The sequence below is a fragment of the Poecilia reticulata genome, linkage group LG14 (genome assembly GCF_000633615.1).
Source record: "Poecilia reticulata strain Guanapo linkage group LG14, Guppy_female_1.0+MT, whole genome shotgun sequence".
Taxonomy (NCBI): domain Eukaryota; kingdom Metazoa; phylum Chordata; class Actinopteri; order Cyprinodontiformes; family Poeciliidae; genus Poecilia; species Poecilia reticulata.
This window is the reverse complement of record NC_024344.1, coordinates 16873077-16888912: the sequence shown is the minus strand read 5'-3', so window position 1 is coordinate 16888912 and position 15836 is coordinate 16873077. Positions and strand designations below refer to the sequence as shown.

Below are 15836 nucleotides of genomic sequence, written 5' to 3'. Positions count from 1 at the left end.
TATATATCTTTGTACAGTGTTGGTTTCATTGATGCTCATCTTGTCCTTTCTGAAAATGTCCTTTTTTAAGTCTATATACCCCAGTTAACAAGTAATTGATTACTAAATCAGCTGACAATTATTTCAGCAACCAATTAATCATGATGAATCTGATTATTCTGATTAATTGTCTCAGTCCTAAATGGAAACGCAACATTTAAGATTAGAATATTTCGTCAGACCAATAAAAACATTTCAAAGGCAAAAATGTGGGCTTAATAAAAAGTTGATACCTACTTATGGTTGCTGTTTTCAAAGGTAATTTATAATCTGACAAAAGTCTCACTGGAGAGCATATTCTAATTTACTGAATATGACTGTAAATTACCCGCCGCTGATCTGAATAACATTACTGTCCCATTCCAACATAACTTAGAGCATCGTACCAGTGCAGGTGACCCCGGCGTCCTCATGGTGTCCACAGTTGTGTTTTCCCCAGCCCAGGCTCTTGCACCTCATCAGCTCCTGTTCGTTGCCATAGCAGTTGACGTTGTCGAGGAGAATGAGTCCGGTGCCGTAGCCGAAGTAGGAGTTGGTGTGAGCAGAGACCGCACTGCCGCAGCCTAGCTGCTGACACACCACCATGGCGTTGCGGAGCCCCCAGTCGTCGTCGCACACCGTCCCCCAGCTTCCTTGGTAGTAGATCTCGACCCGACCTTGGCAGGAGTTCATGCCATTCACCAAGCGAACAGCGCCATCGCCTAAAACCAAGAGAACGAGGGAGGAAACCGTAAAGAGTAATGTCGCTAACTGAACATTTTATTCTATGCTAGAGCGATTGAAGCGTCAAACTGATATATTTTGTGTCTGAAAACTTAGAAGATGACTCTAAGATACTGATACAAACAAAAACTGAGACAAAACACACTGAGGGCAGAATGGAAGAAGAAGAAAAAAACCTTTAGCATCTACTGTTGCACCAAACTTTACCTTTATCACCTTATGTTTCTTCCTAGACAAAACATAGAGACAATAGACATTCTCATGTGTAGCAAGTGTCATAAATCTGGAAGACCTCCTTACTCTTGCTTTCATGATGGCCACCAGAGGATTAGCTAACTACGTCATATGATCAATTGTACACCGAACTTGACTCAGCCCTGCTTCTCCATGATCCTTTTGGGAATGAATGTAAAAAAGAAAACACGGCCAGCACAACAAAGGCAAACCCGGCGAACAATGAGAAGAATCTGAAACTGAAGAGACAGGTGTGTTGTAAAGCGTCCATGAAGTCCAAAGGGATACAGTGCACCAAATCCCCAAAGCCTTTTGATGTTGTCTAAATGTGTCCAAATCCAATGACTGATACATATCTAAAATGTCTAGTTTTTATTGTGAAGAAATGTGATGAGTTAGCGGGGAATACCTGTTGTGTCAACAAGAAGACGTTTATGGTCTATTGAAACCTGATTCTGCATTATAAAAACAAACATCCAACATAGCAGGTGGCATTTTTATTTTATTATTATTGTTGTTTTTATGCCAGAACACAAAACCCAATTTAATCAGACTCATAAGTCAACCCAGTAAAATAAAACCCATGTAATACACACATGGGTTTCTAAATCTTTTACAAGTAAAGATCTGGATAGTGTTGTATGCATTTGTATTCAGCTGCCTTTACTCTGATACTCCTAAATAAAATCCAATGCAACCAACTCTATTCAGTAGTCAGCTAATCTTTAAATGACCTACCTGTGCATAATTTAATCTGTGTAAACGTAGCTGTTAGAAACACTGATGAACAAACAGTATTATGAGGACTAAGGAAACCAACAACTTGCCAAGACTTGGAGTCTCTCCAATCAAGCTGATTGAATTCAAGGCAGTTCTCAGAGAAAAAAAGGACAAAAGAGTCAAACTGACCAAAGCAGATGGAGGAAGATGCTTGCAGACTTGCAGATGTAAACACCATAAAAGGTATTACTGGTCTCTATAAACAATACACTTAGGTTTGTAGTTTGGTATGAAGCTTTTTATTTACAAAGTGCCACTGTGATCCACCTGTCCTTAACTTTATGCTAACCTGTGGATGACTTAATGCCCACATGCTCAGATCTGTGCAGTGAGAATTAAATCCAGGTACAGTTTGCTTCATCAGAAGCTGATGCTTTGACCTGAAGCAACAGATGGCCTGTTGTTCGCAGAAAATCACTTAAAAGGTTTGAAACAAAATAGATCTGCCAGCATTTCTGGCTGCAAGAACCAGATCAATATCAATACCTTTTCTAAGTGGCCATCTGATGAAGAAAGTTGAAAATCAGACGGGAAACACAAGTTATTGTCCTGTCAGCTTTTAGACAGGAGTAGATGTTGCACATTGTACTTTTTGCCCACAGTGGCCAGGACAGGCGACATTCAGCTAGCATCGCCACGTTTTTCAGAATAGAGTTGAATTATAATTGAATGAGGACTAAGCTTCAGCGCGTGCTGGAGTACCTGTCCCACCCCATGCACCACTCTCTGACAGCACTGAGCAGCTATTTCAGTGCCCGGCACCCTAAGTGTGTGAAGGAAAGATACCGCAGGTCTTTCCTTCCGGCCGCCGTCAGACTGCACAACACCCGCTGCTCTCATGTAGTTCACTACTCTCCACTACAATAAATAAACCTGGAATTTATTTATTTTATTTTATATTTCATACAATACTGTTTCAGTATTTCTATGTTCACTTGTATTTTTAGTAAATATATATGTTTATATTGGTTCTGCTCTGTCCTCTGTACTGCTGTAACAATGTAAATTTCCCCACTGCGGGATTAATAAAGGAATATTTTATCTTAATTCCCTAGAACTGTTTCAACCATTTTTATGAATTTTCATTTTAGGAATTCACACTTTGTACATTTATGTTCAGCAACAGATCAATCTCAATTTTATCAGAGCATATGATACTCACGTAATCCAGACTTGACTGTGGGTGTTGTGGGCTCTGCAAACTCTCTTGCCCCCAAGAGCGCAGGTACTAAAAAAAACAAAACAATGAAAAGGCAGCATTTTTAATAATTTCTTATGTAATTTATTATTTGTTTAAAAAGCGGTTTGAACAAGTTTTACCTCTACAGGTAACTCCCACATCCTCATAGTGGTAACAGTTGTGGACACCCCAGCCCAGGCTGCGACACTGACTCAGGTCTGCCTCGTTTCCCCGGCAGTCCACGTTATCCAGCGCGATGAGTCCCGTGCCTTGTCCGAACTGAGAGCTGCTGCCCACGGCGACGGCCACCCCGCATCCCATCTGCCGGCACACGATGTTGGCATCCACCATGTCCCAGTCGTCGTCGCACACCGTGCCCCATGAGCCGTTGTAGAGCACCTCGACTCTGCCCTCGCACATGTTGCGTCCATTCACCAGTTGGACTTTTGAAGAGACGGAACATGCTTTTAGTTGGTTGTGTCCAAAGACAATGCTCTCTCTATTGTTAAAGCAGTGGTTCTTAACCTTTTTTGAGGTACCGAACTCACTAGTTTCATACGCGCATTCACTGAACCCTTCTGTAGAGATAAATATGATTCCCCCCCCCAAATTCAAGACATAAGGGTGACCCAATTAGAGTCTAGTTGGGTCACCCCAAGATCACCAAGTCTTCTTAAAAGGTCTCTGAGAACAGTTCTTCAAAATATAGTCAGTGTTTTCAACAAAGTTGAGCTGACTGTCCAGGAACGACCCAAGGTATTTAAAATTTGCCACAGTTTTAACAGGTTGGCCTTCGAGAGAAACTGGAACCACTTTGAGGTCTTGTTTAGATCAATTAATTAGCTCTACATTCTTAAGGGAATGAAAAATTAATAATAAAGACTTTGCCGTATTCTGATTTAGTAATGTAATTATATTAGTTGTGTTACCATCCCCACGCAACTAGAGGCAGTAGCAATCCCGAAAAGATGCGACTAAGAAGCAGATTTAGAAGTTCACCGAAAGCTACAGAATTTGGTAAAAACTGAGTTTTGCTGAAGTAATTAAAGACACAAGTTCAAATCCCTGCTGAGGGTGGAACTCCTTCAATCAGGGCTCCTTCACAGCACTGATTGGCTAAGCAATGTAACGTGATCCTCTGCAGCAAGTGATGGCAAAGCGGGACGTCATCACGACTTTATACAAGTGTGTCTTTACCTACGCGGCAGAGGCTCCACCGAACCCCTGAGACCGACTCATCGAACCCCTGGGGTTCGATCGAACCCAGGTTAAGAACTGTGTTAAGGAGGAGACTCGCAACTGCTTGAGAACATGTGCGTACAGACGAAATGTCCCTGAGCAATTAGGGGAAAAGGTAAACCAGTAAGGGGAGTAGTAAATAAGTTTGGGATTAGGAGAATGCAGAGCTGGGAAAATGAGCTTGTTTAAGCCCCAAGCACTGCTCTATTTCCTGCTTTGCTGGCTCCCAGTCAGAAAGTCGCCGATACACTGCCATGGTAGGAATTGAATGTTTTCGCACTGCATTTTTTTCCGCCCTTATGGCAGTAACTTCACACTCACCTTGGTACTGCGTCCTCTCGAAGGTTTGCATCGTGTTGCCTGAAACAAAAAGTCAGAGGGTATCTTCAGTTGTTTGTTAATGGGTGGCTATTGGCCTTCCATAGGTAATGTCCTCTTTATCTACTGTATCTGATTTCCTGTAACGCTAGACACGGACCAAGTCTACAGCAGAATGGCTGTTCAGAACGAGCCCTGAAGATTAAAGATGTTGCGCTGATCCTCTATAGGGTTTTCATCTTAACTTTGTTTCTAATATTTGTCTTTGAAATTGTTGAAATGTGTTTTAGGTTTTGTGTGTTTTAAGGTATTTTGTGATAACCTTTTTTTTGTAATGTTAGTAATAGTGTGATTTTATTGTAATGTTTGTGGCATGGACCCCAGGAAGAATAGCCTCCACTATCGTAAAGACTAATGAGGATCTTTAATTAAACTAAACTGACATGGGAAAAAAACGCTAAGTCTGCAAGAGGAATGTTTGCTATAGAGTCTGACATTATTGTTTTATTCTCCATACCATCTCCTCAAATCTAGGCAAGCACAATTATGTAAGTACAAAATTGATTAGCTCCCAACTTATCAATAACATTATAACTACAGATTTCATGCTTCATCCATCTTCCCATCAAGTCTGACGAAGCATGCTGTCCCTACAGCATTATGCTGCCACCACCATGTTCCACCGTTGGAATGGTGTGTCTTTGAAGTTTCATGACTTTGTCTAAAGGAGATTTGAATACGTTTGCAGTAACTTGCAGATAGTTTTTACCTAAACACTGAAACAAATAATGTAGACTTTCTAAATTTAAGGAAATGCCCAATTTTAACATTTTATTGATATTTTCAAATGTTTCTACACATTTTTAGAAGAGAAATAAAGATTACGGATATTCTTCTTCGGGAGTTTAGATGCTTCCATATTGATAATATGGTTTTTTTTGGAGTACCAAAGCCTCAGAAATGTGACCTTTTCCAGACTGATGGATGTCAATATCCTTATTTCTGATTTGTACCTGCATTTTTGTTTTGTTTTGTTTTTTGATAATTTAACCAGAAAATTCTGTTTCACAATTCAGTGATTTATTATGATTTTTTTTTTAACTTCCAGGTTGCTTGGCTGGAATAATGGCATCAACATTTTAATTTGCAAAGGCTAATTTTTTCTGCCAATAAAATTAGCTTGATATAAAATATTTAGATGCATCAAAAAATCTATAAAAATAGAAGTGACAAGCAAATTAATTTTATAAATAACTTTAAAATTAAAATCCTTTGTAAAATTTTAATTAGGCAGTTCTCTTTTATGAGTTTTCCTACATGAACACTCAAAACTCAAATAAACTCTCATATGTACTTTAGTTGCTTATAATACAACACCTCAGTGACTTGGGTCATGTTTTTCACATCCTCATCATCATTTTTTAAATGAAAACAGTCAAGGTTGTTCTGGTTTTCAATACATTTCCCTTCAGTCCACTGACTAATGGAGTCCAGGGTAAGTCTGCGCTGTACGCCATGAAGGTATTTTTAAATTGACAGAGTATTGAATAAGATCTCATTACAAGTCTAACTGATTTCAACATACCAAAATGAAAAGCAGTTTTATTTAGCTGATGCTCAGAACTAAAACCACTGAAAGCTGCTCACAAAGAGCCGTGTACTTCTCTTTTTTATGATTAGCAATGTCCTGGAACATTAATTTAAAGCTCATGTTCCATAAAACCAAGAAAACTGCTCATGTTTCTCATGTTTCTTATTTGGAAAGTATGCCAAATAAATATTATGTTTCTGTTTCTGTTCGAGTGAGCTGAAAAGCCACATGAAGCCCCAGAAATGATGTTTACTAAACTTTTTCCCGTTTTTTTTCTCCTTTTTTTTTTTTTTTTTTGCTCTGAACAAGCAGATGGTGCAGGTCCTTTGGACCTGAAAACTTTGCAATGGTCAGCAGGGGGCGACACCTCAGGTTCCAAAAACTATAATCCTTTCAACTCTTCACTCTTCTCAATTAGATCCATAATTTCCACAAACACACATCTCACTGTCTTGTTTTACACACTTCTAATAGGAACCATGCATCCTAAATACAAGCCTGTGTACATGTAACTTATAAAAAATGACAAAGATGTTCTTATTCACTTGGTTCATGTGCATTTAAAAATGAAAATGTTTTGATTACAGCTATTTCTTAACTCAGATGGAGGTCACTCCACCGACTGCTGATTAGTATCTCAGATTCCAACACCTTTACAAAGACACCAGGACGACCTTTGTGGGACAACCACTTCTTATGTAGGTCAATTCCCGACCTCCTTTATTTGTTTGTGACACAAAAGCATGAGCATGTGCTAATACGGTTAAGCAGAAGCTTTCATACGCCGTTTTATGGTGTCACATGCTGGTTACTCTTCACTTCTTGTATTCTTTCTTGTATGATATTTTGAATTCTGCGCATTGTGAAAGAAAAAAAGAAATGAATAATTGAATGTTACTTACTGGTTAGAGTTCGTTTGTTTATCTTCATGCCTAATGGAAATACAAAACAGAAAAACAAAGTCAGCTGGGCTCACATCTATAGACTGCAATAGGATAAAACCAGACGGCGCAGATGTCAGCACATGTAAACAAATTGTTTTTCCCCTGCATGGGTTGTTTCACAGAGTGGCATTGATCGTGTCTCCCTTTTGAAATGGCTGCAGGGCTTTGGCCAGGTCTGAGAGTGAAGCAGGGGGCAGACAGTACCCACAGGCACAAAGGCTCCCATCTACAGGGAGTTTGCCCGCAGGTACAACCGGTCCTGAAGCGTTATCAGGGACTCGGCTGTGTGTTTTCGGCCTAAATTCACAAATAATCAGCTCATGTGTCCCATTCATTTCCAGTTTTTGGCCTTGATTCTTGGAAACAACTTTTTTTTTTAATTATTATTATTATGCAGTGGTTTTATGTTGTGGTAGACAAAACATTTTTTATATAGCGTGGTCGTCAATTTGCTAACTTTACACTAAAAAAGAGACAGTATAGCTGAAATGTTACCTCTATGTTTAAACCAGACTGTAGATTTGGAAATCTATATAATCTACTTTTTTTCCCCCGAAAACTTAATTTATTCAGTGAATTGTGGCAGTTTTTGCTTTCCATAGTTTTTATCATTTTTGGCCTGTGGGCAGCATTTATTCCTGTCATTTATTTATGTTCTTTAATTATTTTTTTACTATTATTTTTTTTTTTATGGTTCACCGCTTTAATTTATCTGTAGCTGATTCCCGAGTCCCAAGATATTTTGTCCGTCCCCCTTTTCTCTTTGAAAACATTCTACTTATTAGGCTTTATGTTAAAAAAAAGTTTTAATTTACAATGATATTTATTCCTAAGACTTGACAGCAAACAAAGTTTAAAACATGAGTTCTGCTCATATTTTCCAAATAATCTCAACTGAAGCCGATATGGTAATGAATTGAAAGGTCTGTGCTGCCCGGGTAATTTCATATCTAAAAATTATAATTAACTTTAGATTTAATTTATCTTTATTGTGATTGTTGGTATACTTACTATTCTTAGGCTGAAGTGAATTATGGTCTGTTTTGATGAATGTAGCGTAAAACAATATTCATTCGTGACTCTGTACCAAGACGCGTACGTCGTCAAGGCAACCATCACTAACAGAGACATGAGTCTCACCTCAAAAGAAATCTTAAATATCCCTTCAGTTATTTCCTGTAGAAACATCCTCCAAGACCCAGCAAGGATAAGTGGATGTAGGCTGTGGTTGGGTAAACTGCTCCCACTACAGGTAGTTAAAAGTATTGCATGTGTAGTTAACATGAATTCAGAGAAGTTGATTTTCTTGCCGACAGATCAAATTTAATGGAATTGGTTATCACAATGTATGTTGTTTAAATGTTAATACACATGCATATGGTGTTGGGGGAATGTTAAAATTGCTTCTGCTTTTTTTTTTTTTTTTTTTAAATCACTCGTTTCAAATAGTCAGATTAGATTTTAATATCGAACAACGATCACCAGGGATAATCTTCTCACATGTCTGGCAGTTTTGTGAAAAGCAATCAGCCCTTCATAATTGTCTGTGCCACCCTTGGACTAACAACTCTTCTTCGAAGAACCGTTTTAGCTGGCCACATCGGAGGGCTTCGGAGATGAATAGACTGTTTAACGTCACGTCATAGCATCTCTGTCGGACTAAAGCCAGACTTTGACAAGGCTGCTTGAAAACCTCCGTTTGGTTTTGTTGAGGTTTTGATCCATTTCAAAAGTGGACTGACAAAAGTGGACGTTCTTTTTGCCAAGTCTCTTTTGTTACTGTTAAGTTTCTGATTTAACATTGGCTGTTGTATTGAGTTGCGGAGAGTCGTCAGTGACCTTTTAGAGTAATTTTGTTAGGCAGACCTCTCCTAAGAGACTCAACAACTTTTCCTTGATTTCACCATTTGCGAATATTGTCTCTCACTAAGACTATCAAATAAAACATTTTTGAAACTCTTTCCAAACAGATGAACTTTAATGACCTTAGCCCTATCCTCGGTTTGGTTTGTGATCTACGCATGTTCGTTAGTTTGCTATCAAACTAGAAAGGTCCCGACACCAACACTACGACCCCGATGTGACTCTGTAGTCTCAGATGGTTGCCAGTATACATTGGAATTGCAGAGCAAATGTGACATAGGGATATTGTACAGAGTGAAGACAGCTGCAGAAACAACAGAAGTCCACATTGTGCACAAAGCAAGACACCGTACAATTTTCCAGTGACCAACTTAGAGATATGTTGTTCTGGAGAATCTGATGCGTAATTGCATGTAAAGGATGGTGTACATGAGAACTGCACCTATATGAAAAGCATTAGCAGGATTTGAAACAATGGAAGAGCATTGAAACAAAGAACCCAGCCCCTTTGGGGATTTCACTTTGGGGAAACCCCCGCATGTCTTGGCATCACTCAAGTGAATTCAGTGAGCTGTAAGCCACGCCCATTTGATTCTGGAAATTCGACTGCATTCTCTGAAAGCACACAGGGTTGTTGATCTCAGCGGATAGTCTGACTGGTGAAATTCAGTTTTAATAAAACTTCCACTTGGTGTGGATAGCTTTAATCTTTTATTAAATTAACTCATTATTGAACAATTAAATGTGATAAAACGTCAAAACAGAAGTAATGGGGGAAATATTTTTCACAGCACTGCAGGCAAACGACACATGAAGAGGAGAGAATTGCTTTTTTTTGTGTTGACTCTTTAAATCTTCACCACAGTAAATCATTTAAAAAAGAATGTTCTCTGTAAGCGCCTTTTCCATTTTAAAGATTTCATAAGACACCTGTGACATTTAAATCAAAATACAAATTTTCAAATTGTACTATACCATATTGCTACCTCTATTACATATCATGTTAGTACATATTTAAGTAGCTTTAGGTCTGCCAGTTGTTTTTAGATAAACGCTGAGTACCCCAGGCCCCCCACCAGACTTACCTAGTCTCAGCACACCGAGGGGCACCACCACAAAGGAAGCCAGCAGGGACACCAGGAGCCAAACGGCCGGGTTCCAGCACCTGCGCTTGCTCTCCGCCCCACGCTGGCCTCGCATGGCTGTCTGACTCACCATCTGGCTGCAACACACACAGTTACAGACTCTCAGTTTACTCTCATCGGGGGCACCCAGAGTCCAGAGCTGCATGCGTTCCAGACTCGCAACAGCCTCAAGCGTGGCAGACACTTTTCTACAACTGAAAAACAATCAGTATTTATTGTCCTGGTTTGGAGTGGTCTGATTATAGTATTGGATTGTTTTATCTGACACGGCCTGCGGCTATTGTCGCTGTGATGTAGCGTGGTTTGGATGGTCGTTTCAATCCGCTCGAAGAGACGCCATTTCCAGAGATCGCTTTATGAACATAAAAGGCCTCTGAGTGCATCTCTACAGCCACCAGCTCCTGATCCAATCATGAGTAACGTGCACAAAATGGCCACCCTCAAACCCAGATTTGGAGGCAGAGTTGCACTGACCGTTGGGGCTTGGGGGCGGGGAGGAAGAGGTTTGGTGTTTTGAGCAACACCAGCAGCTGGAGAAGGCTTGTGTTACAATCAGAGGCCGATACCTTTGTCAGTGTTTTCCAGGGGATTTTCCTTCGGAAAGGGAATGTCAGGATTCATAGGGATCACTCAGTAATCGGTCAGATAGTAACATCAGTGACTTTCTCAGAACGTCAAGAGGATGCTCTAAAGTTGGGTGCAGCGGTCTGATGATCCAACTGGGGGAAAAAATTATATATCTGACACGCACTTTCAACTGATCTACTGTGGAGTGCAACACACTTTTTTGATTAGGTTTGAACCATCAATTATTGCCGTCTGATGTACATCCACTGTTTGTGCCAAAGCTAACACCTGCGGACACTTTAAAACTCAAGCATCGAAGTGACCTTTGAGAACAGTCGTAAGAGCCACGCTGTATTTCACAAAAACTCAGCGCAAATGTCTGCCCTGGCTTGTTTGTTTCTCCACTCGTGCAGAATTCCCCCTGACCTTACCCAGGAATGCGTATTAGGGGATGATGAAGGGAGAATTTGATATTGGCCCCTTGAGATAGTGGACATTCCGGGCCTAGGTAGCACACAAAGACATTTCTGCTTTCTGTGGTCCCCCATCGTCGGGCATAAACGCTGCTTCCTGCAATCTGTCACTAGAACCCTCCGAAACGCTTAGGCCCGCGATGACACGGTGGGGGCGCCTCTCGTCTCGGAGAGCAGGAAGAAGCGAGGAGGATGTTAAAATATTCTGCCACTGCACTTTTTGCTTATCTTCAGCCTGTAGAAGCAACTTCTGTAGAAAAGAGCTGCTGCAAAAGGACTGCAAACAGCTTTCACCCAGGTTCATCCGGTGTGCAACTGTCTCAAAACATGAGGTACAGAAGCCCAAAGGCAACACAGTCAAAGACGTCGAACGTCCAATCGGGAGGTGGGGGATTTTAACACTGCCGCGGCGCTCGAGAACCGAGGCTGCCTCCCTTGGAAACTATACGAGCGCACCACTCGAAACTCTGGGACAAATGGTTCAGTTATGAGGGATGAAAAACAATCTTGTCCCCAATGTTATGTTTTTCAATACTCCATTCATGGTGGGATGTAGCGCAGATCCGCTGGGGAATAATGTTGCCTTTTGTGTCGGCTCTGCTTCCCCTCCCTTCTCACTTCCCTGCACTGAGAAATAGCTGAAAGATCTCGGCCCCACAAAAATACCCCCTAATGTCTGAGATAGACCGACGAACAACAACGCCAGGCACCGTTAACGGGAAGAATCTCCTTTTTTTTAGCAGAAAATCAGTGATTTTGGCAGCGCATCATGCAACTGGGTTTCTGACATCCTTCATAATCTATTCTTTTTGTAAAAAAAAAAAAGAAAGAAAAAGAAATCAGAATTTGAACAGTTGTTTAAAGAACATGTTAGACTGTGTCACTCTGGGTCAGCTTTTTCACTTTATGACAAATAAATTTAGTGTAGAAAATTCAGTTCCAGAAATATGACTCACGAGCAAAATTTCATTGTATTACATTCAAGTTACAAAAACAATACATACCTGTTGTAAAAGTATTAATCTTGACCCGAAATAATAAATAGAAAGAAAACAAAAGAAGATTAAAATAGGTTTCCTCTCCTCAAAACAAACAAAAAAGCAAAATCAAAACGGCTGAACCAGCAGGAAGTTTTTTTAAGTCCACAAATCTCACAGAAAATATTAAAAACTATAAACACAAGAGAGAACTCCAGTATCCAGCACTACGTGTTTTAGGTCTTTCATCTCCTTAGGGCTGCATGACTATAAGTACCTGGCGTCAGTGACAGGGATTACGTAAAACAATAAATACCACAGCATTGTATGTTAATATCCTAACGCCCTGTACCCGTCTAAGCTTAAAAGAAGCAGGAGGGGCGTGAAAGACACAAAGACAATGTAAGCCAACCCTTTACTGGTATCCCAGCATCTCCAGTTTCAGGTGGTGCTCTCAGAAGGTGCGGTCCAGCTCATCCCTGCACACAGTCGCCGACAGAGAGGCAAAGCTGTGGCTCAGGCTCTCTGTGTGTTCGTGTTTGTGCACTGGACTCTCCCACATTGCAGAGAGCTGCTGCAAACTGGAAGATTCTGAGGCAAACTCAATCTGATGACTGACATGTAGAAAATGTTTTCTTTTTTTTCTGCTGCACACTTCAATGTATGCAACTGAGAATTTATGTTATAGACCAACACAAAGTAGTGAATAACTGTGTATTGTTTTTTTTTTACAATTAAAAATATGAACAGTATGCTGCGCATTTGTATTCAGCTTTTCCATTTAAATGCCACCTTTTGCTGCAACTACAGCTGCAAGTCTTTTGAGATGTTTTTAACTTTGACAAATTTTCCTCCAGAATTGTTCTGCATTTAGGAGTACAGCTAAAAATCTTTCCAACAACTCTGGCTAGCTTTATTAGCTGAAAAAACGAATCCACCATTTTTTATTGATTGATTGATTTCGTTTTGTTGTTGGAATTAGTTTTCTGCTTTTTTTTATATAGGTTGAAATGTTCAGGTTTGGTCTCATTTGACTAGAAGCACCTTCTTCCAAAGTATTTTTTAGCTAACTTTACGCAGCACTTACCATTAGCTTTCATTGGACAATGTTTTTTTGTTTTTTATAGCTTCCATAAAAGCTATAATTTTAGATTGGATGACAGTTTCTGCTCTGCAGCTCCTCCAGTGTCTGTTTTCCCAAACACATTTAGCTCCATGACAAAATGTGGCCAAGGTGTATGAACGGTACTGCAAAAACACTAACTAGAATGTAGTTTTGAGTATTTAATTTGCCTGAAATATTCTGAGAAGTTACAATGGAACATTTGAAATATTTTAAAGACTCGGCACACAAATGTGTTTAGTATGGAAAGCAATAAAAAAAAAGCAAAGAAATGCTTTTTAGCACTTTAATTTCAAATGTGTGAAGGAAACTGCCGACACCCATCTGACTCACGCAGCAAACTCATCATTTGTTGCCAAAGACCAATCCTTCCTGAGCTGTGGAGAAAATGTCCTTGCTGTTTACACATATTGAGTTATAGCTTCTTTATCATCATTATTTATTAATAATAAAAAAAACATGAACATACATTTGATTTATGGCAGCATTATCAAATCACTTATGTGAGATGATGCATAGTCTGTTTACCTATTAATAACTGCGTCTCGCCAGAGGACACATCAGACCCGTTCGCTTCTAAAACTTATTGTGTAGCCAAGAGTCCCCGTTAGCATTAGCATTCGCATAGATTTCTATTTGTGTGTCTTGTACTACATAAAAAAACCAAATAAAAAACTCAACAATTTAATCAGAGGTTGTTTACCTTAATGTGCTTGGTTTGTATCTATTAATGCACAGTTTCATGCTTGTTAACTTGCTGCTACAGTTAGTATGCATCCTGAAAGAAGAGACTTGAAAAGACACTAAACATAAAGACAGAGCTGCAATAAATCAGAGCTTATTTAGCAGAAAGTCCAGTCATACAGCAACAGAGCATCTGGAGAAAGATTTAAACGTAGGAGTTCAGAGCTTTCCGTCGGCCCGCTGACCGAGTTTGAGCTTGGTTGCAACAACTTTGTTTTTATGCCTTATCCAGTAGCGACACACCACAAACATGTAAATGTAGTTTTGTAAAGTATTGACTCACATGTAATAAATACAAATACAAACAACACCTTTTCAGATTTTTATTTTGAAAAAAAAAAAATATATCTAAAAACAGTCTAAACACTTTATTTGTGTTAGTCTCATTTCATAACTAATAATTAGAATGTCTCAGTTTACTCACTATTTAACTGTTGGTATTTTTAGAGCATATATCCAATATAATTATTCAATTTACAATTTTTTTTTCCAGCATGTGTGTTTATTTTCAACTCCGGTCACATTCCCACCAATGAACAAAACTGATAGTAGGAAGTATTAATCCACACCTTTGACTGGAAATGTCTCTTTTGTCTGTGAGATGACTGCACACCCTATCGTGGACTCGGGTATTTGCTCTCGTCTCGTACAGAGAAAAAGGGAAACAAAGCGCCTGTGCCAAATAAAAGACGTGAAAGAAAAAGACTTCTGTCCTGTCGTCCCCTGAATTTCTGGAGAATAAACCCACGATGTAGTCAGACCAGTTAGTCGCCGTTGGGATTTCCACCGTTTCTGAAGGCATCCGTTTTACCAAGCTGGTATTTTGGTGAAGCCAACCTATTGTACTTGGGTTCTGGTGTCTGTTTTAGAAGAATCTCAGTGCTGCAGATCTTTGTGAGTAGCAGCATATTCATCGATCACCTGTACTGTAACCTCACGGTGTGAAGTTTTCACCAAGTTGTGCCATAAGACATATTTTTGACCCCATTTCTTTTTTTATATAATTTGAGATTGACACAAGCGAGGACGGTGAGAGATCCGGGCGCTTTTGTCTTGCGCAATTATTTGAAGTGGGTCATGAAGAAAGCTAGTGTTCCATGTCCCCCAGGTGGGGAAAGGTATGATGGACTTCAAAAGAGCGAGATACACGCAAATAATTGGGAACTTATTCCATTATTCCCATGTTATGTCCCGAATTTTATGAATTCTGGATTCATAAATTGATTAAAAAAAGACTCACAAACTCAATCTAGCACATTTGTTTGAAACGGTTTGGTAGCAAAAAAAAAAAACATTGCCGGTATTACATAACTACAAATGTACTGAAAATTAAGTAAGGAGATGCCACTTTGTCCTTTGAGGGCCACGTCCCACACAGAGCAATAGTGAGAATAGTGAGAGTAATTCACAGGATAGGTCAGCATTAAAAAATCAGGAGAGTCAAGTGACTAGAGAATAAAAGGCTGTAAGTCAGCACCGTACCTGCCTCTGGTCATTTCTGTGAATAAACCTATTCAGAGAACTCTACTTCATTGGTTGTTTGAGTACAAATTACCTAAAGTGCCACATTGTGTAGGTTTAAGGGTCGTGTTAAAAGAAGTTCCCAACAGCGTTGTTGGAATTAAAGGAGGTAAGTTATGGAAAAAAATAAATACAAATAAACAACCCCAGAAATGATTGTTTTAATAAACAGTTACTGTAAAACACATTCAGTTGAAACCAGATATTTACTTCTTGACTGACCTTCCAGTTTTAGGTCAGTTTAGGATTACCGAGGCAATTTATATTTCCAAGTCAAACAGAGAAAACTTTTTTTTTTTCACTATTTTTTCTACTACTTTCTTTAGAGAGGCAATATTATGGGGTTTCCAGTCACATTGTTCCATTTTATAGTAT

General features: G+C 39.5%; 1 protein-coding gene across 2 annotated transcripts in view; it reads right to left on the bottom strand.

Annotated features, from left to right (window-relative positions):
* Positions 1–12566, bottom strand: part of LOC103476066 (scavenger receptor cysteine-rich domain-containing group B protein) — a 17878-nt gene extending 5312 nt beyond the window's left edge. Inside the window, exons 1-7 of one of the 2 annotated variants that reach the window (XM_008428130.2) lie at positions 12486–12566; positions 9997–10133; positions 7007–7036; positions 4517–4555; positions 3097–3399; positions 2939–3004; positions 426–740 (exon numbers count right to left, since the gene is read on the bottom strand). In XM_008428130.2, the coding sequence (XP_008426352.1) occupies positions 426–740; positions 2939–3004; positions 3097–3399; positions 4517–4555; positions 7007–7036; positions 9997–10129 (886 nt within the window). In that variant the 5' untranslated portion in view covers positions 10130–10133; positions 12486–12566. Of the gene's footprint in view, positions 1–425; positions 741–2938; positions 3005–3096; positions 3400–4516; positions 4556–7006; positions 7037–9996; positions 10134–12100; positions 12338–12485 lie in introns of those variants that run through there. The other variant, XM_008428129.2, reaches the window with a different exon arrangement.
* Between the last annotated feature and the right edge of the window lie 3270 nt (positions 12567–15836).